Source organism: Gopherus evgoodei, chromosome 2, assembly GCF_007399415.2.
Source record: "Gopherus evgoodei ecotype Sinaloan lineage chromosome 2, rGopEvg1_v1.p, whole genome shotgun sequence".
Classification (NCBI taxonomy): domain Eukaryota; kingdom Metazoa; phylum Chordata; order Testudines; family Testudinidae; genus Gopherus; species Gopherus evgoodei.
In genome coordinates this window covers 14,944,070-14,968,144 of record NC_044323.1, presented here as the reverse complement: position 1 = coordinate 14,968,144, position 24,075 = coordinate 14,944,070, and the positions used below count along the sequence as shown (strand labels likewise).

Sequence of the window (24,075 nt, the reverse complement as noted above, 5' to 3'; positions counted from 1 at the left end):
GTACAAAAAACAGACGAACTTATGAATAGGAACGAAATCTATTGCATAAACTACTCTTCATTTGATCTAGTATCCCAGGGCAGAGATGGCTATAAGGTTACAGGAAATGGAGAACTCACATGATCAAATTAAAGCAGCAAAGGTTAAACATGAAATTTAACAGAGTGAGGACAAAGGCTTCACATGAGGCTCTGTGGGTGGGGAGAACAGCAAAGAATGCTCCCACCTTTCCCAATCCCCAGAAGTCTTGGTCCTGCCAAGGAGAAAACAGAGAATAGAAAATCACTACCACTGGACTACATGGCTGAAGTGATTAGCAGAAGATTCTGCATGTGCCCCAGAACAGTCTCTGAAAACAGTGGAATACAAAAGGTTAGGCCCCAGGGAACCTATGGAGGGCTTTTTAAGGTAACTTCTGGAACACAGGTTTAAGACTGCCTTGGTGTCTCTTTCCCCACTAGAGAAGTTCTTTTGCTTTCTTGTAAGCAGGGCAGGCTGGTTTTGTCTGTCACAACACCTGAAAGCCACCTCTGCTCCTGAAGGAGAGCTTCTCCCCTCATTCAGGCAAGCAAGGGAGCTCTGGAAATCAACTCCAGTCATTATCTTGCTCTGCTGAGGTAGTGGAGGCTTCTCTCCATAAGAAAGCAGAAAACTGGCTTCAGGACCCCGTGGGACAGCTGCACTGCAAGAGGCCCAGCTGAGGAAGATGCTTTCCCACCACATTTTCATCTCTTTGGTCTCTTCTTCTTAAGGGAAGAATGGCACTAGTCACAGAGGTCACCTTCTTCTGTGCTTCATCTAGTAAGGTAGAGAGTAAAACCAGAGAAGGAGAGGAGGTAGCCTAGAGAGAGAGGGAAAATTCTGGATGGCGATCAACAGATAAAATGGTAGCCAAAGTGAGTGAAGAAGGGGAACCCAGTCCCTGAATGATTTCCAGCTGAGACATAAAATGCCCTATACACTAAAGAAACTTTTCTAAGTTGTTCATGTGTGTAAGGAACTTATTGAGGGAAACCCAAAGTCAAAGACATGAGGCTTGCATGACAGAATGATAAGGCTAAGCAGCAGACCGTGTACGACTAGAGGTGAGCAAGTAGGCAGAATTTCATTTCAGATACTATTTCATGAATCTTGCCCTTTTCTCTCATATCCAGATTTCACCTGCCTAAAATTCTGGGCACAGGTGATGTTTCAAACAGTCCCAGCATGTAGATCTTTTCCAGTAACATCAATAGACTAGCACAACTGGTTTTTTTTCTAATTAACGAATGCCAAAAAAATCACACCCACAAACCATCCTCTTCTCTTCACCAGAATTCATCTCAGTTCTATTATTTACTCCTGGGGGAATTCTGCAAATTCATGTCCAGCACAGATTTCATTGCATCCCCACAGAAAAATGACTTGCTGACAGGGAAGCAAAGGGAAGCTGCAAGAGCAGTCACACATTACTCCCTAGCAGTGTAAGTACATCATTTCAGGCATCCGGAGCAGCCAGTGGAAAGGTAAATCACCGCAGGGCTGGGGACACCCCAGCCAGTGGATCCTACCGTGATCTTGGATCAGCTGCTAGTCCCAGCTGGGCTGGAGACAGGAGAGGATGGGATTCCCTCTTTCCCTGCAAGGAGTGGTTGGGGCTCTGTCAGATCCATCTCCAGAAACCTCCCACAGCTGCAGAAAGCTCAGCATCCTCCCCTGTTCCCTACCCCCATCACTCCTCAGCTGTGAGGGGAGGGGCCACTGTACAGGGAGCTGCTCCCCCATCGACCAAATCCCCGTGCATCCAGACCTCCCATAAACAGATACCCCTGCCAAGCCTCACCTGGTACATCCAGAACCCCCCAACCCATCCACACCCAAACCCCACTCCAATGAACCTCAAACTCTGCATCTGATGCCCCCTGCACCCAGATCCCCACCCTTGCACCCAGAACACGCCCCAGTGAGCTCCCTGCACTCAAATCTCCACCCTGATGCCCGACTCCTTGCACCACCCTGAGCCCTCACATCCAGACCCCCATGCCACTGACCTCCAACTAGCTGCACCCAGACTCCCACCCCACCAAGTCCCAGTCCCCCACCAAGACACCCCCGCTGAAACCCCCACACTTAGACCCTCCGCTGAGCCCCAACCACCTTCACCTGGAAGCCCCTGCAGTGTCCCATTGCCCCTGCACTTGCAGCCCCCTCCCAACAAGCCTCTGTGCATCCAGCTCCCCCCACACCTAAACCTCCCCACTGCACCCAGATTGTCCCACACAGAATCTTCTCACCCCACACTGAGCCCCTCCGCACTTGGATCCTGCCTGGTTGAGCCTGCCTCCCTCACACCTGGTGTGCCTGGCACAGAGGGGCAGGGCCCCAGGAGTTTTTGGGACAGGCTCAGACATTGTGCTGTGTCAGGGTCAGGTGAAGTCCACCGCTGAGTCCGTGTCCCGGGGATGGGGAGGCTGCAGAGTCATCTCCCACCTTCATGCAGCCAGCGGTCTGTGCTCCCCACTGCTATGCTGGAGCCTCTGCATTTATTTATTGACTAATGAAACAAGCAGGATTTTAAAATACTGTTTGCAGAATTTTTGATTTTTTGTGCAGAATGCCCTCATGAGTATACTATTATTTGTATTACAATAGCACCTACAGGCCCCAAACCTTACCAAGGCCTCATTACACTAGGAGGGTGGATAAATAAAGTCAGAAACAATCTTTGTCCTGAAGAGCTAAACAGATAAGACAAAATGTTGGAGAAAGAAGGTGCTATCATCTCCATTTTACACACAGTTAATGAAGGCACAGAGGAATTTGGCGATTTACCCAAGACCACACAAGAAATCTGTACAGAGCCAGGGACTGAAGTTCTGGTCCAGGGTCTTAATGAGAAAACCACCTCTGCTCTCTTTTGCTTTTGAAATTTATTCCATTAGAAGAAGGTATCAATGTCATCATTAGTTTGTTGCACTATCAATGAGAGAGTGCACGAAGCCTTTTGTTTGAAGAAATCTCACCCCATTCTCCAGCCACTTGAGGCTGGTTTAAAATTAGAAATATTAGCATGACCACACCAAGACTTTGACACTAACTAGGCTTTCAGAACAACAACATACCAAAATAGTTACAGGGTCAGCAGGCTTGGTCAGCAAGGAAGGATGTTTATGTTTAGTCAGTGCCATATTTGAAGACTCAGATTTGAGTTAAGTTTACTGCTGAACTTAAAGGCTCTGAAACTTGAAAGCAGTAAGTGGTGCCAGAAACTCTGTGGTGTGGGATGGACACTCCTTCCAAACCTCAAGAGGACAACCACGAAATAGGCATTTAAACATTAGGCAAGCTTATTGGCAAAGGACAGAGTATTTAATCCTAGTTCTCTCTCCAACTTTAACATTTGCTCTGACTCAATAGAAACAAATTCGCCTTGTAAGAACAAGGGAATTCCATTCTAAACCATACAGATGTAATCAGCCTCACAAAGACAAGCCTGATATCAGATGGCGATAAACAGGAGGAGTTAATTATGTATATTAAAAAAGGATCAGATGAAAGAGATACATAAGGCTGCAGATGTTTATATAGCAAGAAAATAGGAAGCATACACAATGTTGCTGTAATCGCTGTTTACACCGACATATTTCTCAGCTGCTGCTTAGCTTATCAAATGCCAGCATGCTTCCAAGTTAGTGGCTTATTTTGATTTGCAGAGTGCGCTAAGGAAAAGGGCTGGCGCATGATCTTTAAACCACAGACAAATATTTGACAACTCATTCCGACAGACCTACCCCCTTTAGGGGCCTCACCACTGCACTAACCCCCTTCCAGCTTCTCAGGGCTGGACAGCTGCTCCATCAAAAGCTAGTGAAAACCACTCCTGGGACAACCACAAGATTGCCAGAGAGTAATGCATAGCATTCCCAGACCAAGAGCTGGACTCTGCTCCCAAGTACACCATCACCACTGAATTGATGAGCTGGCAGAAATCACACACTATATCTGTAGTGCGACAGCAACTTATATGGCCACAGAAACAATAATGTAGCACAGGACTGTGTGTAGGCAACACTTTTGTAGTAGTAAATAAAGGCTTGTGGAGAGTTTGGGCCCGAAGAATCTATTCTTAGAGCATCTGCAGAAGCCATTCTGAATACTAAGCTGGCCCCGCAAACTTTCCTATATATTGTCATATGTTATTCATAGCTCAACTGATCCCAGCTGCTTAAATCTTCACTATTATTGACATTAACACTTAACTCTAGTTGGTCCAAGTGAAGTTTAAAAAACTAACTATTTTGAATGGTCATGTCTACACAATACATGATTTACTGATAAAAGCATAGGAAGAGATAGGAAAACCAAACATCACCAGTATGGGCAAGCATAGATATGCAACGCCAGCACAAATGCATTACTGAGATTGTCACTCACCCAATTCACTGTTGTCATCCACCAAGATAATCTCATGAAGAAGATATGCTGGAGTGCGATCCAGCACGCTATGTACTGTCCGAAGCAAAGCAGAAAATGCTTCGTTATAGAAACAGATAACAATGCTGGCAAATGGTAAATCAGAAGGGTAGGACTTTTCTCTGCACCTACAAAAAAAGACACACACATGGTCAATGTATATTTGTACAAGACTGAACCTCCATAAACAGCAACACTAATATTGAATTAGAAATTCTTCTCTCACATTTCAGTGTTACGCTCAAGGGCATGTCTACACTATAAACTTAAGCCGACCTATGTTAGGACAACTTACAGCCACTGCCGTAATTACGGCAGTGGTTCATGTCCACACAGCCCTCCTTCTGCCGGTGGTGCACATCTTCACCAGGAGCCCTTACACCAGCTTAAGAGGTGCAGCGTTGGGGGGGGCTGAAAGTCAGGGCTCGCAACTCCATGTGCAGCTCCCCATCAGCTTCTCGGCTCCCCCCGCCCCCCTTGATGTCTTGGCTCAGCACTGGGCTCCAGGAGCGGAGTTCCCCACACTGGGTACAGCCATTTTCCCAGTGTGGAGCAGGGAGCCGAGAGCCTGGGGGAGGATAACCAGACTCCTTGAGGGGAGATCCGTGCCCAGAGTCTGGTTGGCTGCTGTGCTCCCAGTGGGGAGCCAAGAGTCCAGGTGGCAGCCCAGATCGGAATGGGGAGCCAGGAGTCTGGGAAGCAGCCCGGCTAGGAGCAGGGAGCCAGGAGGGCAGCAGGGCTCCCCGTGGGGAGCAGGGAGCCCAGGTAACAGCCTGAGCCAGAAGCCTGGGTGGCAGCACTGCTTAGAGCAGAGACAAGCTGGCAAGTTGGGAGCCAGGAGCCGTTAAATAGACAGAATGACAGCCAATAGATGTAAGTAACCTAGCATCTACACAGACACTGCACCGCCCTAACTACACTGACATAAGTCCTATGCCTCATGGACGTGGAGTTATGATGTCAGTGCAGTAGGGCGCTTACATCGGTGGGAGCAAGGCTGAAGTGCGTACACTGACGTAGTTAGGTGCATATCGTAAGCTGTCTTACGTCGACCTAACTCCGTAGTATAGACAAAGGCCTAAGACATGTTCATTAACATAATACTTACATTAGGGCTCAACCAAGTATAGAGTAGCCTCATACCTACAGTTCACACAATTCAGACCCACATAAATAGAATTTATTGCTGCATGTTACAAAATGTAATACCTGTATGCCCTTAAGGGCATACAGTGCTATAGGGTCAGCTTCCTAGCAAACGGTAATTAGAGCAGGCACTGAAAGTCTTTCAGCAAAAATAAGAGGACTTTTATCTGCCTATTTCAATTTCTCTCCCTGATATCTACAAATCTGATATGATACAGGGTAAATTGTCAATACTGGCATTTGAGATAGCAAAATGCCAAGTGATAGCAAAAACTTCAGGACCTAAAATGCAACTCTGGTTGCGTTAAGAAGCCTGTTCACTTGAATTCAAGTGGATTTAGCTCTGGGAGGGATATGCGCTTTTGTGCAACATCTATGGCCCATTACATTTACACACAATTGAGTAACCACAACAAAAATGCAAGTTACACCATGATTGGGGGGGGGGAAGGGGGGAGAGCGTGCACATGTTTGGGGGCATTCCAATGGTTGCTTTACTCCATCTAAGTGTAATAGAGTATAGAAAAATTGTGCTTTCGAACAGAAAGTCACTAGATAGACAGCACTAGTTTCCACGACATCAAGAAAGGGCCCTATTTAAACTTTTCTCACCTTCCCAACCTCTACTAGCATGCAGTAATGTGACGTAGTATATAAAGACAGAGTGCTCTGCTATTCCTAGGCTCCATCAAGCCTTCGAACACTCATTAACTTGAATGTTTCAACTTTACGGGTCTGATTTTCGAGGTACAGAACACAATAATTTGTAACACCTTCAGTGGCAGCTGGGGTGCTCTGTGTGTCTGGGGAAAAATGTGTTTAATTAAAAACCTAATTTGGGTGTAAACTTACTGATATAAACTTCATGAGCACTAGCAGCTTAAACACATTTAACGCAAATTGAAAACCTTAACAACATTGTACTGGTGCATGAGACGCAAAATGTGAAACTGAATATTAAAAAAAGTGAGATAAGCAGTCAGTTATACTCACCACACTGCTTACCTTTTTGCTATTCACTCCAACAGAATAAATGGAAAAACATATATTTTTATATCATTTTTAAAGACCCTAGTATGTAATTAATAATACAGGTAAAGAATTTTGTGTTTTTTTCCACATATCATCCCTTTAAAATAACACTTCAGAGTACACCTGCATAGAATACATGTATGCACTATGCAAACTTCTCTATGGCTCCATGTCTCTCTGTCCTCACGTGAAATATCCCTGATAATCCATTAATGGCGATCTCTTGAGCGCACTCTGATCACTACATGGAATCAATTTCACCATTAGTTGGTTATTTGTCCATTACAAAGAATTAATACAGAGAGGTTCTGCGTTATACCAATTAGTGATTATCTAACCCAGGGGTAGGCAACCTGTGGCACGCAAGCTGATTTTCAGTGGCACTCACACTGCTGGGTCCTGGCCACCGGTTCGGGGGGCTCTGCATTTTAAGTTAATTTTAAATGAGGCTTCTTAAATATTTTAAAAACCTTATTTACTTTACATACAATAGTTTAGTTAAATATTCTAGACTTATAGAAAGAGACCTTCTAAAAACGTTAAAATGTATTACTGGCACACAAAACCTTAAATTAGAGTGAATAAGACTCAGCACACAACTTCTGAAAGGTTGCCGACCCCTGATCTAATCCATTCCACTACCATATATTTGAAGTTAGGTCCCTGAGATGACCACTAGATGGCTTTTCATATTTAAATTGAGCAAGATACTTTCTAACCTATTAGCTTCTCCATCTAACATCTGACCAAGAAAATATTTTCTACTTTAAACCTCTGATCCATTCAGCTGAGTGTCATTAGCTTGTAAAGATTCTACTATATATGTATTTCTTTGAAGGCACACTGTATTTTAAAATCTAAATTCAAAGAGACTTGTGTGATAGAGTAGGTAGACATATGGTTTGTGTAGGTGATCTTAAAATTACATGCACGCACTCTGTCTTAAGGTAGAGTTTGTCTGACTTTCTCACGTGACCTGCTCAGTAGAGATTTTCCAATTATGTACAATTATTATCCCATTCCCTTTTGCCTCTTGAGATCCAATTCTGAACAGTATTCAATAAAGCAAGCCCTCCAAACTAAAAGAATAACCTCAAGCCATCTGGCTGCAAGTATTAAAGGACTGGAAATCTCCCTTCAGTGGTAACTGACATGTTGAAAGCAAAATATAAAAGATGTGTAACAGCCAAATGTTTAACTCCAGTCTCATTATTTAGTATACGGGGCCCTTGACAACAACATTATATTTACAGAGAAAATGATACAAAAGACATACTTTGCATCCCTTGTATCTGGCACCTCTCTGTGGTATCCCAACCGGTTGCTGATAAGCATATTGAAGGCATGCTTCTGATAGCCCAAGTCTCTCACCTGCTGATCATGTTCGTTAAAAATCATGCCTATAATACAAACATATCAAAATCAGTTCACTGGGTCAAAAACATCCTCTGGCAATGATCAAGTACTGAAATGGAATGGTTAACTCATGCATAGTTTTCACAATCTGCCTTTACAAACCATATTTTAACCCGTTTTCAAAGCACATTTCTGTATGAATACTTCAATTTCTACCCCAATAATAGGTTACGTCTATGAACAACCATTATAGGTGTAATAAAAATAGACTGTATGTGAATGGAGCATAACATCCCCCAAAGAGTGATAGCCCCATTGTGCTTATTTCCTATTCCCCACACATTCCTTCCCCCTAAAAACCTCACTCTTAACTCAGTATAAAACACAGGTGTCAAACACCCAACTAATCAGCCAGATCTAGCCCTCTTGATGCATAATCTGGTATCCATAGCAGATTAACCTTCTATAAAGTTTATGTTTCTATTTAAATAAGCAAGTTTCTGCCCTTGTAGTGGTAGAAAATCCAACCAATCATGGCCCTAGTGCAGTGCAGTTTCATGAGACTTCAGCAAGACAAAAACAATAGCTATCAAAGAAGCCCGATCTACCATCATTCATCTCACCTGAGGTGTTGAGACAAGCCTCAGAAGGACAACTTCAAGAGCAACAGAGTTTACTATTTCTTCGCTGATCGTTTTAGCAGAAACATCAATTCCCGCTGAGTCCAGTGGCAGGGTAGAGGCAGCCATTCAGTCTCAAAAAGTATGCTAGTAGAAGCGGCAAAATCTTGCATTGTCACTCTTTCTGTCTCTGACTCTGTGCTTGGGGCCAAAAACAATTTAAACTCTACTGTTCAAGGTCCCAAACTCCACTCAGCTCTGTTGTACTCACTGAGACATTTCACTCAACTCTTGGTACAAGCTTTGAAGTACTGGAACAAATGGCTTCCTTTATTTTTTCCCTTATTCAACATGTCAAAGGTCTGACAAACCAATAAGCAAGGAAACCCTAAATTCATCTTCTGCAATACACCCAAGAGATGACCTTGCTTTGGAGAGCTACACAAAATCCAGGTGACCTAGGGCAATGACAGCCTCAGCGTGTTCAGGGAGGTGACAAGATCAGAAAGAAAAGAGGCAAAATAGAAGGAGAAATACAAGCTGCAGAAATGTTTTTGGAAGGGGAAAACAGCAAGCTCTCCCCATTTCCCTTCATAGCACAGATGTAACATGACTGACTGTCACATGGTAATGGGATTTACACCAAAGGATATGTAACAGTGAATCTTGAAACCCAGAGACTAGCTGGACTTGTGAAAGCCAAATGTATTATATTGCAGGACACGGCCTATATAAAAATTTGGGAGACAGCTAGGCCTCTGTTAGACTTAGATTAATGTTATAGGGAAGGGTTTCGTGTCTGTCCAGTCTGGAGAAGCGATAAATATACCAGGTTGTACAGTTTAAAAAAACAGTTTGGCATATTATAGCTGAAAACAAAATGCCATCTGGTAGGGTAATCTATATTTTTTTCGTGTAAATGTATGAAACACACATAACACTGCTATAGTAAAGGGTTTGTTGATGTTTCCATTGCAAACCTTCTTTTCCAAGGGCTGAGAGCTGTTGTTTGGACTGGAATTTGTCAGGCACTTTGCATACACATTGTTAGGCTGCATGCAGCTCTTCAAAACAAGCTTCAATAATATTTATGAGTTTGACTGTGTTTAGAGAAGGGGGAAAAAAAGTGTAGACACTTGTGTGAGGGCAGTGTCTAGAACAAAAACCAGTGCAATTCGGCATGACATTTTCAAGCATATGGCCCTTAAGGCGGGTGAATTGAGCAAGCTCAATGGCAGTAATGCTTGCTGAGGATGCAAGTATGACTGAGCTTAGAGCCTCTGGACCAGTGGTGGGAAGCTGTGGGTGGCTGTGCCAGTGGACTGTGAGTGTAAACAAACTGGTGACCCACCAGCGGATTACCCTAATGGGCTGTGTGCAGCTCGCAGGCCGCAGGTTGCCCACCACTGCTCTGGACACACAAAAGCGTTGCTAAGGTCAGATGTGCATCTCCAGGGAAGGGTTTGTGCCACTGCTTTTGTGGCTACTGCTGGACGAGGAAGGGAAAGTGACACTATTAATAGTCACATGTCTAACCTCTGTGACTAATGGCTTGTCACATAGCAGTGAACTTTGTGGATAAAACCCCCAGTCAGTGCAAACCCCATGGAGACAGATTGCTTTGGTGTGAACTGTGACTTCCACTGATGTAGTTTCCCATGGTTTCAAACCTCTAGTATAGGGGTGTGAGCCATTGCTGCTACATTAGTAATGCTGCACTTGAGGCTAAAAACCCCAGTACAGACAATGCGTATGGCAGTCACATTGGTGCATCACTTGTTAGAGGGAGGGCCAGGTATGTCTCTCTGGAGAACAAAGAGATTTTCTGCTGCAACACTCCAATTCATTTCCTGGCAAGCAGTGAATACTTGGAAAGAGATGGTCACCTCTGGACTATGCAGCAATTAGCAGCTGTTGGTATTACAGCAAACTGGTAAGAATTTGCATGCCCCGTGGCATCACAAGTTGGTAGTTAAATTTTGGAAGGCATTTCACCTTCTATCAATCACGTAAGCCTATGAGCAAGTCTGCAGTTACATTTTGGTACGCTTTTTCTTAAACTCTATAAAACTCTCCAACAGCTGACAGTGTACTGAAATTTTACTGAAGAAGAATGTAGGCAGCGTTAGTGAGCACTGCCAGTATTAAATTCAGGGCTAGACAAAAAATATATTCTGTATTATACTTCCAACGGAAAGAGCTGAGACACAAGTAGAGTGAGGGTACGTCTACACTACGGGATTATTCCGATTTTACATAAACCGGTTTTTTAAAACAGATTGTATAAAGTCGAGTGCACGCGGCCACACTAAGCACATTAATTCAGCGGTGTGCGTCCATGTACTGAGGCTAGTGTCGATTTCCTGAACGTTGCACTGTGGGTAGCTATCCCATAGCTATCCCATAGTTCCCGCAGTCTCCCCCGCCCATTGGAATGCTGGGTTGAGATCCCAGTGCCTGATGGGGCAAAAAACATTGTCGCGGGTGGTTCTCCTCTGCCTCAAAGCAGGAAGATCCTGCTCCAAACCAGTCAGTACTACCCAGATAAGGGGAACATGAAAGCAGCAGCAAACTGTTTCGCGCCTTTTTTCCTGGGTGAACTGTGCAAACGCCATAGCACAGCAAGCATGGACCCTGCTCAGGTCAAGAGAGCAATCATGGATGTTGCAAAAACCTCGCGCATTATCGTGCAGTCTATGCTGAACCAGGACCTGCAAAACCAGGCGAGGAGGCGGCGGCTAAGGCAGCGCGGCGACAAGAATGATGAGGACATAGACAGAGAATTCTCTCAAACTACGGACCCCTGCGCTTTGGAGATCCTGATGGTAATGGGGCAGGTTGTAGCCACTGAACGCCGATTTTGGGCCCAGGAAACAAGCACAGACTGGTGGGACCGCATAGTGTTGCAGGTGTGGGACAATTCCCAGTGGCTGCGAAGCTTTCGCATATGTAAGGGCACTTTCATGGAACTTTGTGACTTGCTTTCCCCTGCCCTGAAATGCCAGAATACCAAGATGAGAACAGCCCTCACAGTTGACAAGCAAGTGGCAATAGTCCTCTGGAAGCTTGCAACGCCAGACAGCTACCGGTCAGTCGGGAATCAATTTGGAGTGGGAAAATCTACTGTGGAGGCTGCTGTGATGCAAGTACCCAAAGCAATCATTAAGCTGCTGCTACGAAAGGTAGTGACTCTGGGAAATGTGCAGGTCATAGTGGATGGCTTTGCTGCAATGGGATTCCCATATCCCTATCTTGGCACCGGAGCACCAGGGCACCCAGTACATAAACTGCAAGGGGTACTTTTCAATGGTGCTGCAAGCACTGGTGGATCACAAGGGACGTTTCACCAACATCCACGTGGGATGGCCGGGAAGGGTTCATGACGCTCGCATCTTCAGGAACACTACTCTGTTTAAACAGTTCCAGCAAGGGAATTACTTCCCAGACCAGAAAATAGCTGTTGGGGATGTTGAAATTCCTGTAGTTATCCTGGGTGACCCAGTCTACCCCTTGATGCCATGGCTCATGAAGCCATACAAAAGCAGCCTGGACAGTAGTCAGGAATTGTTCAACTACAGGCTGAGCAAGTGCAGAATGGTGGTAGAATGTGCATTTGGCCATTTAAAAGCTCGCTGGCGCACATTACTGACTCCCTCAGACCTCAGCCAAACCAATGTCCCCATTGTTATTGCCGCTTGCTGTATGCTCCACAATCTCTGTGAGAGTAAGGGGGAGACCTTTATGGCGGGGTGGGAGGCTGAGGTAAATCACCTGGCCACTGATTACGCACAGCCAGACACCAGGGCGATTAGAAGAGCACACCAGGAAGCAGTGCGCATCAGAGAAGCTTTGAAAACGAGTTTCATCACGGGCCAGGATACGGTGTGACTGCTGTGTTTGTTTCCCCTTGATGAACCCCACCCTTGATTGACTCATTACCTGTAAGCAACCCACCCTCCCCCTTCGATTACAGCTTGCTTAAGGAAACAAAGTCACTATTGTTTAAAAATCATGTATTTTTTATTAATTCATTATAAAAAGAAGGAGAGAACTGACAAGGTAGCCCGAGTATGGTTTGGGAGGAGGAGAGAAGGGAAGGAAAAGGCCACTAAAAATATTTCAAAGTAATGACAGCCTTTTGGTTGGGCTGTCCACAGGGGTGGAGTGGGCGGGTGCATGGAGCCTTCCCCCATGCGTTCTTACACGTCTGGGTGAGGAGGATATGGAACATGGTGAGTGGTGAGGGTGGTTACGCAGGGGCTGCAGTGGCACTCTGTGACCCTGCTGCTGTTCCTGAAGCTCCACCAGACACCGGAGCATGTCAGTTTGATCACGCAGCAGTCCCAGTGTTGCATCCCGCCACCTCTGATCTTCCTGTCGCCACTTCTCATCTGGAGAGTCCCTCCTCTCCTCACGTTGATCCCTCCTGTCCTCATGTTCACTGGCATCTTTCCTGTACTTTGATACCATGTCCTTCCACTCATTCAGATGAGCTCTTTCATTGCGGGTCACTTCCATGATTTCCGAAAACATTTCATCTCACGTCTTTTTTTTCTGCCGCCTTATCTGAGATAGCCTTCAGGACGGAGTAGGGAGGCTTGAAAAATTTGCAGCTGCATGAGGGAGGGAAAAAAGGGAGAGAAGTATTTAGAAAGATATATTTTACAGAACAATGGTTATACTCTTTCACGGTGAACAGCACTATTCACCTTACATAGCACATGTGATTTCACTACAAGGTCGCATTTTGCATCTTAATATTAAGTGCCTTCAGCTCTGGTGTTACAGATCTCACAGACACAGGTCCGGGCAGCAGAATTCAGCTTGCATGCGGCCATGGTAAGCCACTGTCTTTCAGCTTCTGCAGCCTTTGTATACACAGTGCTCTCCTTTCCCAAATACCAAGCAAATCCCATTCAGTGCTGCTTCTTTCCTGTTAACATGCAGCAGCAGAAACCACCCCCCCATCCAATTCTCTGGGATGTTCACTTTACCCCTCCCCACACCGCGTGGCTGGTATCATGGAAGATCACTATTAAACACTCCCCTCCCCACCCCCACCCTGTGGCTGGTAGCAGGGAAGATCCCTGCTAGCCAAACGCAAAAAAGCTCAGCGCCAATCATCCCACCTCTCCCCCTGCTTGGCTACCTGCAAGGAAGGATTTATTTTAAGCAACAGGCAAACAGCCCAGTAGGAATGGCCATCTCTGTCCCCTTACTCAAATTCCTGAATTTCAACTAGGTTACCATGAACGATATCACTCTCCTGAGGATAACACAGTGAGATAAAGAACGGATGTTGCTTGAATGCCAGCAAACACCGGGACCATACGCAGTTAGGCTTTGTCATGCAATGATACCAGATTACTTGTTGCATGCATGGCGTGGTCAAGTGTCCTACCATGGAGGACGGAATAAGGCTGCCCTGCCCAGAAACCTTCTGCAAAGGCTTTTGGAGTACCTCCAGGAGAGCTTCATGGAGATGTCCCTGGAGGATTTGCGCTCCATCCCCAGACATGTTAACAGACTTTTCCAATAACTGTACTGGCCGCGAAAGCATCCCAAGTCCTCAGGGCAAATTAATCATTAAAAAACGCTTGCTTTTAAACCATGTCTTATATTTACAAAGGTACACTCACCAGAAGTCCCTTCCATGGCTTCATTGTCTGGGATAGTGGCTTGGGAGAGTAATTCCGTCAGGGTGAGAAAAAGCTCCTGGCTGTTGGGGAGAATGGAGCACTGTGTGCTCTCTGGAAGCTCGTCGTCCTCTTCCTCCTCCTCATCTTCCCCGTCCACAGAATCCTCAGCCATGGCTGAGATTACCAGCCCCACCTCGGAATCCACGGACAAGGGGTAGTGGTGGCGGACCCCCCCTAGAATTGCATACAGTTCAGCGTAGAAGCGGCATGTTTTCGGCCCTGCCCCAGACCTTCCATCTGCTTCTTTGGTTTTCTGGTAGGCTTTTCTGAGCTCCTTAACTTTCACACGGCACTGTACTGAGTCCCTGGCGTGGCCTCTCTGCATCATGGCCTTGGAAATTTTTTCAAATATTTTTTCATTTCATCTTTTGGAACGGAGTTCTGTTAGCACAGAATCCTCTCCCCATATAGCGATCAGATCCAGTACCTCCCGTGCGGTCCATGCTGGAGCTCTTTTTCGATTCTCAGGAGACTGCATTGTTACCTGTGCTGATGAGCTCTGCGTGGTCACCTGTGCTGGTGAGCTTTCCATGCTGGTCAAACAGGAAATGAAATTCAAAAGTTCGTGGGGCTTTTCCTGTTTACCTGGCCAGTGCATCCGAGTTCAGATGGCTTTCCAGAGCGGTCACAATGGTGCATTGTGGGATACCGCCCGGAGGCCAATACCGTCGATTTGTGGCCACACTAACCCTAATCCGATATAATACTACCGATTTTAGGGCTACTCTCTCATTGAAGAGGAGTACAGAAACCGATTTAAAGAGCCCTTTATATCGATATAAAGGGCCTCGTTGTGTGGATGGGTGCAGGGTTAAAACGGTTTAACGCTGCTAAACTCGGTTTAAACGCGTAGTGCAGACCAGGCCTGACTTACGCTACCTTCTTCCAGTTCAATGGCCAGTTTTCAGTTCAAAATGCCACACTCTTCTAAGTAGTCCCAGTGAAGTCAACAGACCTATTTGCCTGAATAAAGTAAGCAAGACTTGACCCTGTCAGATAAATGAACTACTCATCTTCCCTTTTCCAGTCTTGTTTGTAGATCATGTTATACTTCTATGATACATGGATAGCAAACATAGGCCTCATACTATTGCCAAGCAAACTACTTCTTAAATCTTTAATATTGAAAAAGATGGACTGAGTTTTTCTGCAGCCTCTAAAATTTCACACATATTTTAGTCCAATCCCCCTCAAAGTAAATTACCAACATGAGACATACAAATGCTACTAGCGGTAAGGTAGTATATCAAAGTTTGTACCCTGGATGTTAAACGTCAGAAGTTCTCTGTTTTAGCATTTTATGTAGCAAAGATGAAAATGTTTTAGAATAAAGGTTAGACTACAACATTTTGGATTAAACAAATACATATCGTAAAAGAATAAACTTTAAGTCTACTTTGAAACCAAGAGAAACACCAGAATAAACATTTTAATAAATATTCTCTTTGAGTATAAAAATTTTCTTTGGACACATTTAAAGTCTTATGGTCTCACTTCTACCGATTTAACTAAGATGTGTTTGTGTGTGCGTGTACGTCATTGATAATGAAGATGACCAAGCCCACTTACCCATTTCAGGGGAGAGCTCCATGTTTCCCTTCACTGGGTCCTGTGCATGATTTCCAAATGGATTCCCTATACTGCTGCCTTTCCGTTGTGGTTCAGGTATGCGAACTGGACCCCGAGTGAAACGGGGATAGAATTTTTTAGGAAGTGGCTTTTGAGGTTCCAGCCCCTTGACGGGCACATTCTTGAAAGATTGGGTCTCTTCGCTGAAGTTGAAATAAACAAACAGCAGAAGTGTCCAGGTCACAGATGTGAAAAGGCACCCATAGCAGAAATAGCGAAGCGTGACACTTCCCATTGTAGACTTAGCATTGTTGATGGCCCATTCTCAATTCCCTGAAAGAGAATCAAAGAAACACAGAACTGAGACCTCCATCTGTTAAGACTCTTCTGTAGACTTATGCATGAGTAACTAAATGCCAACTTTTTATAAAATGCTATTTTAAACCTATGCTCTATATTTTAATTTTATGTTTAAGCATTATTTCTTTTTCCTCTTCCACTTAAATATCAAAATACTTAGGGTCCCAGACTTCTTAGTACTGTATATCTTCAGATACAAGGCTAAAGACCCAGATAGTCTTGGGTGAAATATTAACAGCATTTTCTTTCAAGTTATGGGACAGTTTACTGGTGTCCACAATACAGAAGTCACAAAGTGTTTGTATTACTCATTACTTTTAACATATAATATTCTGTTTTCCAAAGAGACAGGAAAGGAAGACATGTAGGCTAAGGAAAGGATAATAAAAGAGAAACGCAGACATGAAAACTCAAACAAGAAGGGAAGGGGGGTGACAGATCCAAGGGGGTGGGGAAGTAACTTTTAAGGAAGTATCTCAGGAATGCCTCCAAGATCCACATGTCAAACTCACTCCTCCACTGTGAAAGGGAAGGGAGTTAAAAGGCACCTCAGTGAGATTGCCCTATTTGCGAGAATCCCAAAAGACACTCTGCAATGTCAGGATCCGTGCAGGGGGTGAGAAAGGACAGGGCCAGCTAGAGGCTGAGAATTGACCTATTTTATGTGGGTCAGTGGAGGGAGATGTTCACCGTACTCTATCTGGCCCTGAGAAGTTACCAGGGAAAGGTAAAAAGCCTGGGCTCTCTTACCTTCTTTGCAGAGCCCTCTCTGTGACAGGATACCCCCAGGTCTCCAGGACAGTCCCTAGCAGAGACACTCTAGGGTGTGGCTACACTTGAAATTTGGGAGTGCTGCCGCAGCAGCGCTTTGAAGTGTGAGTGTGGTCGGAGCGCCAGCACTGGGAGAGAGCTCTCCCAGCGCTGCACGTAAACCACATCCTCTACGGGTGTAGCTTGCAGCGCTGCGGCACTGATTACACTGAGGCTTTACAGTGCTGTATCTTGCAGCGCTCAGCGGGGTGTTTTTTCACACCCCGAGCGCGAAAGTTGCAGCGCTGTAAAGTGCCAGTGTAGCCCTGGCCTCAATTGGCATTGGCTTCCTGCAGACCCTTGAATATCCTTCCAGGTTTGGGGATGGATTCCACAGCAGGCAAAGGGCTATGCAACAGAACTGGGAGGGAGCAAACTAGACTGGAGTTTTTATTCTAAGCAGTCACCCACAAACGTGACTTCCCAGAGACGTATCGACAACCGTTATCAGAACTGAACATTACAGAACTGAGGACAGGGGAGGGAATAGAAATAGACTGTACCGGTGACTGTGTTTTATTTACAGTTTCCAAGGGAATTAGTTACACTTTTTGAGTTCTCTTGTCAAAATTAAGATCCAAGAAATCACATAATACCCAAAATGGAAAACTGGTCCTGAGAAATGTATTGATTAGGTGTTTCTGGCAGCTATCAGTTAGATTTATTGGTTTGTTTTGAGGGATGGGAGGAGAAAGGTAATTAAGAACCCCTAACGTGGAGTTCACCAGAAAAATCTGGAATGCACTTTCAGAGTTACACTTGATCTAAACCAATTAACCAAAATACACAATTCTTTCTACAGCTATATATGTAGCTATCATCCACTTGTTTGTTGTTGTTTTTTTTTGGGGGGGGAGGTTGGAAGGGGGAGGTGGCTGGGTCTATTTTCAAGTGTCCATAGGTTTTAAAGAAGTAAGATTTGTCAAAGTATCAGAAATCACCAACAAAACTCTTCAGCTGAATCTAGCAAAGAACAAATCAGAACAAGAGACAGCATCTACAACCTCTTCCAAACACTTTATGAATAACTGATTAACCCTTACAACATCTCTGTGAGGTAGGTAGAAATTATTCCCTTGTTACAGGTGGAAAACTAACAGAAATTAAGCCTATGATCATGCTCCCACTGAAGTTTATAGCAAAATCTCACTGACTTCAAAAATGCAATATTGGGCCCCAAGTGACTTGGCTAAGATCACAAAACATCACTGCTAATCAAACTCTGGCGTTCCCAGGTCAGACCATGCCACTCCTTCATTTGTTAAAGTTCTTCTAACAAAAAATATTTACCTGCTATTCTTACTAGGTGAAATTCATCCCTGTGCAAGGTGCCAGACTATGCAGCACTTAAGCCCAATGACTTAAGTGGGTTTAAATGAGCCTAAGTCTTGTGCTGGCCCTCTGCATACAGATGCAATGCACAGGCTGTCAATCAGAAGCCTTCTCCAATGCTCTAAAGAGGGATGGCTGCCGCTGAGCTGTTACTTTAGAACCATGAAAGTAGCCAGACAGTAAACAAAAGCCTGGGATTTCTGAATCATTTCTTCACCCAATCTAGCTGGCTCACTACTTAGCTACACCACAGCTTCAAAGCATCTGCCTCAAGTCTCCCACTCCCTGTGCTAATGGAGGTCAAGGATGTTGCCAAGGTGAATCTAGACTCAGAAAAGCAAGGGAGATTGCCAAGGAGCAAAAAGATTAGATGAACAGCTACAGCCTCTCACGACAACAGTGTTTCTTGCTGACTGATCTGTAGACTGTTCAAGCTCATCCGCACTACAGGAAGATCTGGGCACTAGCCAGTTTTTCTCCACGGGGGCAGTGGAATGAGGTCTGTTTTAAAACTTTATTTAGCCTAAAAAGCTGCTCTCTAGCAAACGTTAGAGCTGTCTCCTCACTGGCAACGAAAAGGCACCATTCCAACACAGCCCCACCACACGCACGCAAAACACTGGCTGCGAACTGATCTAGTTCTTTTCTGCAGCACAGATATGCCCTTTCTGACCATCTCAGAGAAGACCAGTAATCACTCTGTTCTAACAGAGAATGGGTATTTTATTTCATAGACATCTAAGAGGAATCAGGCCTTCAATTAGGAGGAAACGAAATAAGTGAATGCCAGAGTGAAGAGAACCTCAGGGCCCCCCAGCTGGAAAGCCTTTGTCCAGAAGCTAGCACAGTGAGAGAAAGCAGGCCTATATCACATGAATACAAATTTAATATGCAATATTCCATCTGTTCCTTGTTGAGATGTAGTTGTCCCTCTCCTCCTGAATCCCACTGGTTCACGCCACATTGTACACGACATATGAAGTATGAAACAGCATTTAAAACAAATCATGGATTCAGATCCAGAGGAGCAGATCCTTTCAATAACTTGTTATTTAACCAAAACATTCAATGACACCTTTGGCAGAAAGTGTAGGAGGACTATTTATTTTCTTTAAGTTTCCATTTCTGCAGCAACATTTTGTTTGGGATTTGGGGAGGGGGTTACTCTGTCTTTACAAATAACACAACCAAAAAGCTCATCAGGCTTATTAATGAATCTTAATTGCAAGCAGAACATCTTGAGCAGGAACACTGAGGCCCTGTCTATACTTGGGGTTTCAACCATCAGTCAGCTGGGATAGCTGCACCTGTGCAAATAAAATAAACAGCTATAAAAGCTACAGTGCAGCTTACCCGGGTTTCAAGCAAGAGGCAGCTACTCGGGTGCATACTACCAGAGAGAAGTGAGGTCTGTGACTACTGAAAGGAGGCACTAGGTTGGGACTCCTCCTCGCTCATTTCAGGCTCCAGTTAAAAAGCTTTTTTTTTTTAAATCCTCCATGAGTTTGTTTCCATTGATTTCATAGATCTGTGGAGCCAATGCACAGCTTATGCCAGCCATCATTTGGCCCACAGTCTTTATCTACTCCTCTCCCTGCTCGTCTAGCATAGCAGGGGCTTCTTTCCTTTCTACGCACAATACAGTTACTGTCTACAGGAGCTTTTCCCTTCCCATCTCTCTTCACTTCTCTAGCTCTGTGACCTTAGAGCGTTAGGGTGGAAACTAATAAAGAGTCAAATAAATAAAAATAAAAAATAAATAATTGGAGATATACCCATCTCCTAGAGCTGGAAGGGACCCTGAAAGGTCATTAAAAGCAGCAAAGAGTCCTGTGGCACCTTATAGACTAACAGACATTTTGGAGCATGAGCTTTCATGGGTGAATACCCACTTTGTCGGATGCATGTAGTGGAAATTTCCAGAGGCAGGTATATGTAAGCAAGCAAGAAGCGGACTAGAGATAACGAGGTTAGTTCAATCAGGGAGGATGAGGCCCTCTTCTAGCAGCTGAGGTGTGAAAACCAAGAGAGGAGAAACTGGTTTTGTAGTTGGCAAGCCATTCACAGTCTTTATTTAATCCTGAGCTGATGGTGTCAAATTTGCAGGAGAACTGAAGCTCAGCAGTTTCTCTTTGAAGTCTGGTCCTGAAGCTTTTTTGCTGCAGGATGGCCACCTTAAGATCTGCTATTGTGTGGCCAGAGAGGTCGAAGTGTTCTCCTACAGATTTTTGTGTATTGCCATTCCTAATATCTGATTTGTGTCCGTTTATCCTTTTCCGTAGAGACTGTCCAGTCTGGCCAATGTACATAGCAGAGGGGCATTGCTGGCATATGATGGCGTATATTACATTGGTGGACGTGCAGGTGAATGAACTGGTGATGGTGTGGTTACCAGATCAGCCACACCATCACCGGTTCATTCACCTGCACGTCCACCAATGTAATATACGCCATCATATGCCAGCAATGCCCCTCTGCTATGTACATCGGCCAAACTGGACAGTCGCTACGGAAAAGGATAAACGGACACAAATCAGATATTAGGAATGGCAATATACAAAAACCTGTAGGAGAACACTTCGACCTCCCTGGCCACACTATAGCAGACCTTAAGGTGGCCATCCTGCAGCAAAAAAACTTCAGGACCAGACTTCAAAGAGAAACTGCTGAGCTTCAGTTCACCTGCAAATTTGACACCATCAGCTCAGGATTAAACAAAGACTGTGAATGGCTTGCCAACTACAAAACCAGTTTCTCCTCTCTTGGTTTTCACACCTCAGTTGCTAGAAGAGGGCCTCATCCTCCCTGATTGAACTAACCTCGTTATCTCTAGCCCGCTTCTTGCTTGCTTACATATACCTGCCTCTGGAAATTTCCACTACATGCATCCGACGAAGTGGGTATTCACCCACGAAAGCTCATGCTCCAAAATGTCTGTTAGTCTATAAGGTGCCACAGGACTCTTTGCTGCTTTTACAGATCCAGACTAACACAGTTACCCCTCTGATACTGAAAGTCATTGAGTCCAGCCTCCTGCCTTCACTAGCAGGACCAAGTATTTATGCCCCAGATCCCTAAGTGGCCCCCCTCAAGGATTGAACTCACAATCCTGGGTTTAGCAGCCCAACGCTCAAACCACTGAGCTATCCCTCCCTTCACTGATCAGATTGATAAACACATCCCTTCAGCTGTCTGTGTATGGAATGTAACAATACATGCAATGTCACTGCTTTGTGGTGCATGTCATCTTAAGTGTCAAAGGAAATATCCCTTCTCTCCCAGTTGACCTCCCCAAACAGGATTCTGAAGCTCAGGCATTAAAGCTCAGGCATTATGCTGTTCTAAGCCAACAAGCTGCTCATGAGTCCAGAAGACGTAAAGAAGGATTTGTGTCTCAGACTACTTACTGTTCCTGCCCCAAGGCATTACCAGCCATGTCAGCATACAGGGCAGGCTGCATTGAGAACGTGGCTGGTGAACATTTAAGGTCAGTTTAGGACACTGGTAAACAAGTGATAGTAAAATTCCAGCTCAAACAATATAACACAAGTTGAGCAGTTAACGGCCCAGAAGTTCAGATAGCTAGATATTAATGCTAGCACAGCTAATAGGCTTACATAGTTAAAGCCTGACCACTTAATGCAAAGAAGCACACGGCCATTAACTAGGCAATACATTTAACTGAGGCTACGTCTACACTACACACCTCTGAAAGACTAAAGTTCTGTCGTTCAGTTGCCAGTGTAGACATAACCTTAGTGAGGAGAACCAAGGATCATCTATGCTACAAATATAACAATGCGGCTGAACCCATTTGCCCCCACGTTGGCCGGTATGAAGACAAGGTTCAAGCATAGTTCCATTTCCTCAGTGGTTCAGGAGCCAAGGTAGCAATCAACATTACCCAAAAGGGCCACAGTGGTGTGAATTCATTGTTTCATTTACTATAGTACCGTTCATATTTAACCAGTATGACACGGGAATATTTAGTTTTTATATATGTATTTTATTCTCACAGCAAATGAGTTAATAACTTAATGCAAGTTGACACTTAATTGGTTAATAACATAGTAAAAGCATCCTGACTGGTTAATAATTGAATCACAAAGAGCCACAGGAAACAAACACATTAAAGAGCCGCTTGCAGTTCATAAGCCATAATCTGAGTATCACTGATGTAAACAGTATCTTCACCAAGTGCAAGTTCAGAGGTACAGCAAAGATGCCATCTGGAATACATAAATCCATGCTTGAAACATGCCAGGAAGAACTGTTCCACAATAAGGTGCCCTAAGGGTTGTACCAGTCTAGCACAGCCTGAGCGTGATGCTGTTATATTTCTCCCTATCGTTACTGAAGGATATAGGTGACAACACATGAATGCTCAAAAGGACCTTAAATATACAATTAACCCCACTTTCTTCCAGATGTATGTGCTGGAAGAACATACAGGATGAACACAAGAACAGTAAAAAAAATAAAATTAAAATAAATAAATAAATAAATATATATATAAAATACCTAGCATTTTCTCTCATATACAACATAACATTCATAATAAATACTAATTTGAACCTATAACACCTTTCAGTCAAGAATCTCAAGAGACTTTTTAAATGTTACTTAAGCCTCAACATCCTATGCAGTAGGCAGACCGTATTATTTATCATTTGCATTGCTGTAGTGTCTATGCAGTGTTTCCCAAATGCTGCCACCACGGCCTTTTCTTCCAGCCATAGCCATCTGGGATGTGATGGGGAGACGCAAAGCAGTGGCCCCTCTCGCAGGGCTGCCAGCAGTGGTTAGGCCTTGCTCCCCTCCAGAGACACAAATGCTGGAGATGCAGACAACTGGTAAATTCCCCACAGGGGGGTAGGGCGGGCAAGCAGGCTTTGACCACAGGGCTTTGGGCTCCGTCCACACAGTGGCAGGCTCTGGTTCCAGGCTCCGGGCCCAGGCTCACCGCCCCTGCCATCATCCCTGTGCCCCGCTGCCCTCCTGCCCACCTCCTCATCCAGGGTTTAATTTGTCCCAGGGCTTGCTGGGGCTGAGTAAGTCTGCCATGAAAAGTGATATTAAAAAACATACAAATATCACTTTTCACAGGAGAAGACTTACCAGCTAGCAAGTCTTAGAAGGAAAAAAAAAAGTGCAACCAAAAAAGCAAAAGAAACAACAACAACAAAAGACAAGAACATGCAAAGTGCCTTATTTCTGTTTCTATTCCATTTAGGTTCAGTAAAGAATAGAGACAACTGTAAATTATTTTTATTAGGGAGTCTGAAAAAAACCCTACACAAATTACAATGATTTGGAGATGTATATGTGCATATGATTTATAAAGTTAATTAAGTATTTTAGGAAAACTTGTCTGCATGGTCACCAGCAAGAGTTGGGCCACCAAAAATTGGACTAGGTGCCCCAGTCACAGACCAGGACCCCACTGTGCTAAGCACTTTACAAACACATACAAAAAGGCTGTCTCTATGACAAGCTTACTATCAATTTTGCAAGTAGGGAAACCATACCACAGATTTAAGATTGACTAGCTCCTTGAAATCTAGCCGTTAGGGGGAAGCTAAAAGAAGTTTAGAGCACTATTTTGAGCATTCACAATAAAACACTTTTTTTTAAATTTCCCCCTCTCTCGTTGCTGGGTACAAAGACCCCACTAACTTGTCCACTACTCCTCATGAGAT

The 24,075-nt window shown here is 44.5% G+C and overlaps 1 protein-coding gene across 4 annotated transcripts in view; it reads right to left on the bottom strand.

Annotated features, from left to right (window-relative positions):
- GALNT11 (polypeptide N-acetylgalactosaminyltransferase 11) overlaps positions 1 to 24,075 on the bottom strand; it is an 89,964-nt gene that overhangs the window by 46,482 nt on the left and 19,407 nt on the right. For 3 of the 4 annotated variants that reach the window (XM_030550050.1, XM_030550047.1, XM_030550048.1), the window contains 3 exons: positions 15,875 to 16,207; positions 7,907 to 8,030; positions 4,414 to 4,580 (listed from right to left, as the gene is read on the bottom strand). In XM_030550050.1, the coding sequence (XP_030405910.1) occupies positions 4,414 to 4,580; positions 7,907 to 8,030; positions 15,875 to 16,169 (586 nt within the window). In that variant the 5' untranslated portion in view covers positions 16,170 to 16,207. Of the gene's footprint in view, positions 1 to 4,413; positions 4,581 to 7,906; positions 8,031 to 15,874; positions 16,208 to 16,984; positions 17,004 to 24,075 lie in introns of those variants that run through there. The other variant, XM_030550049.1, reaches the window with a different exon arrangement.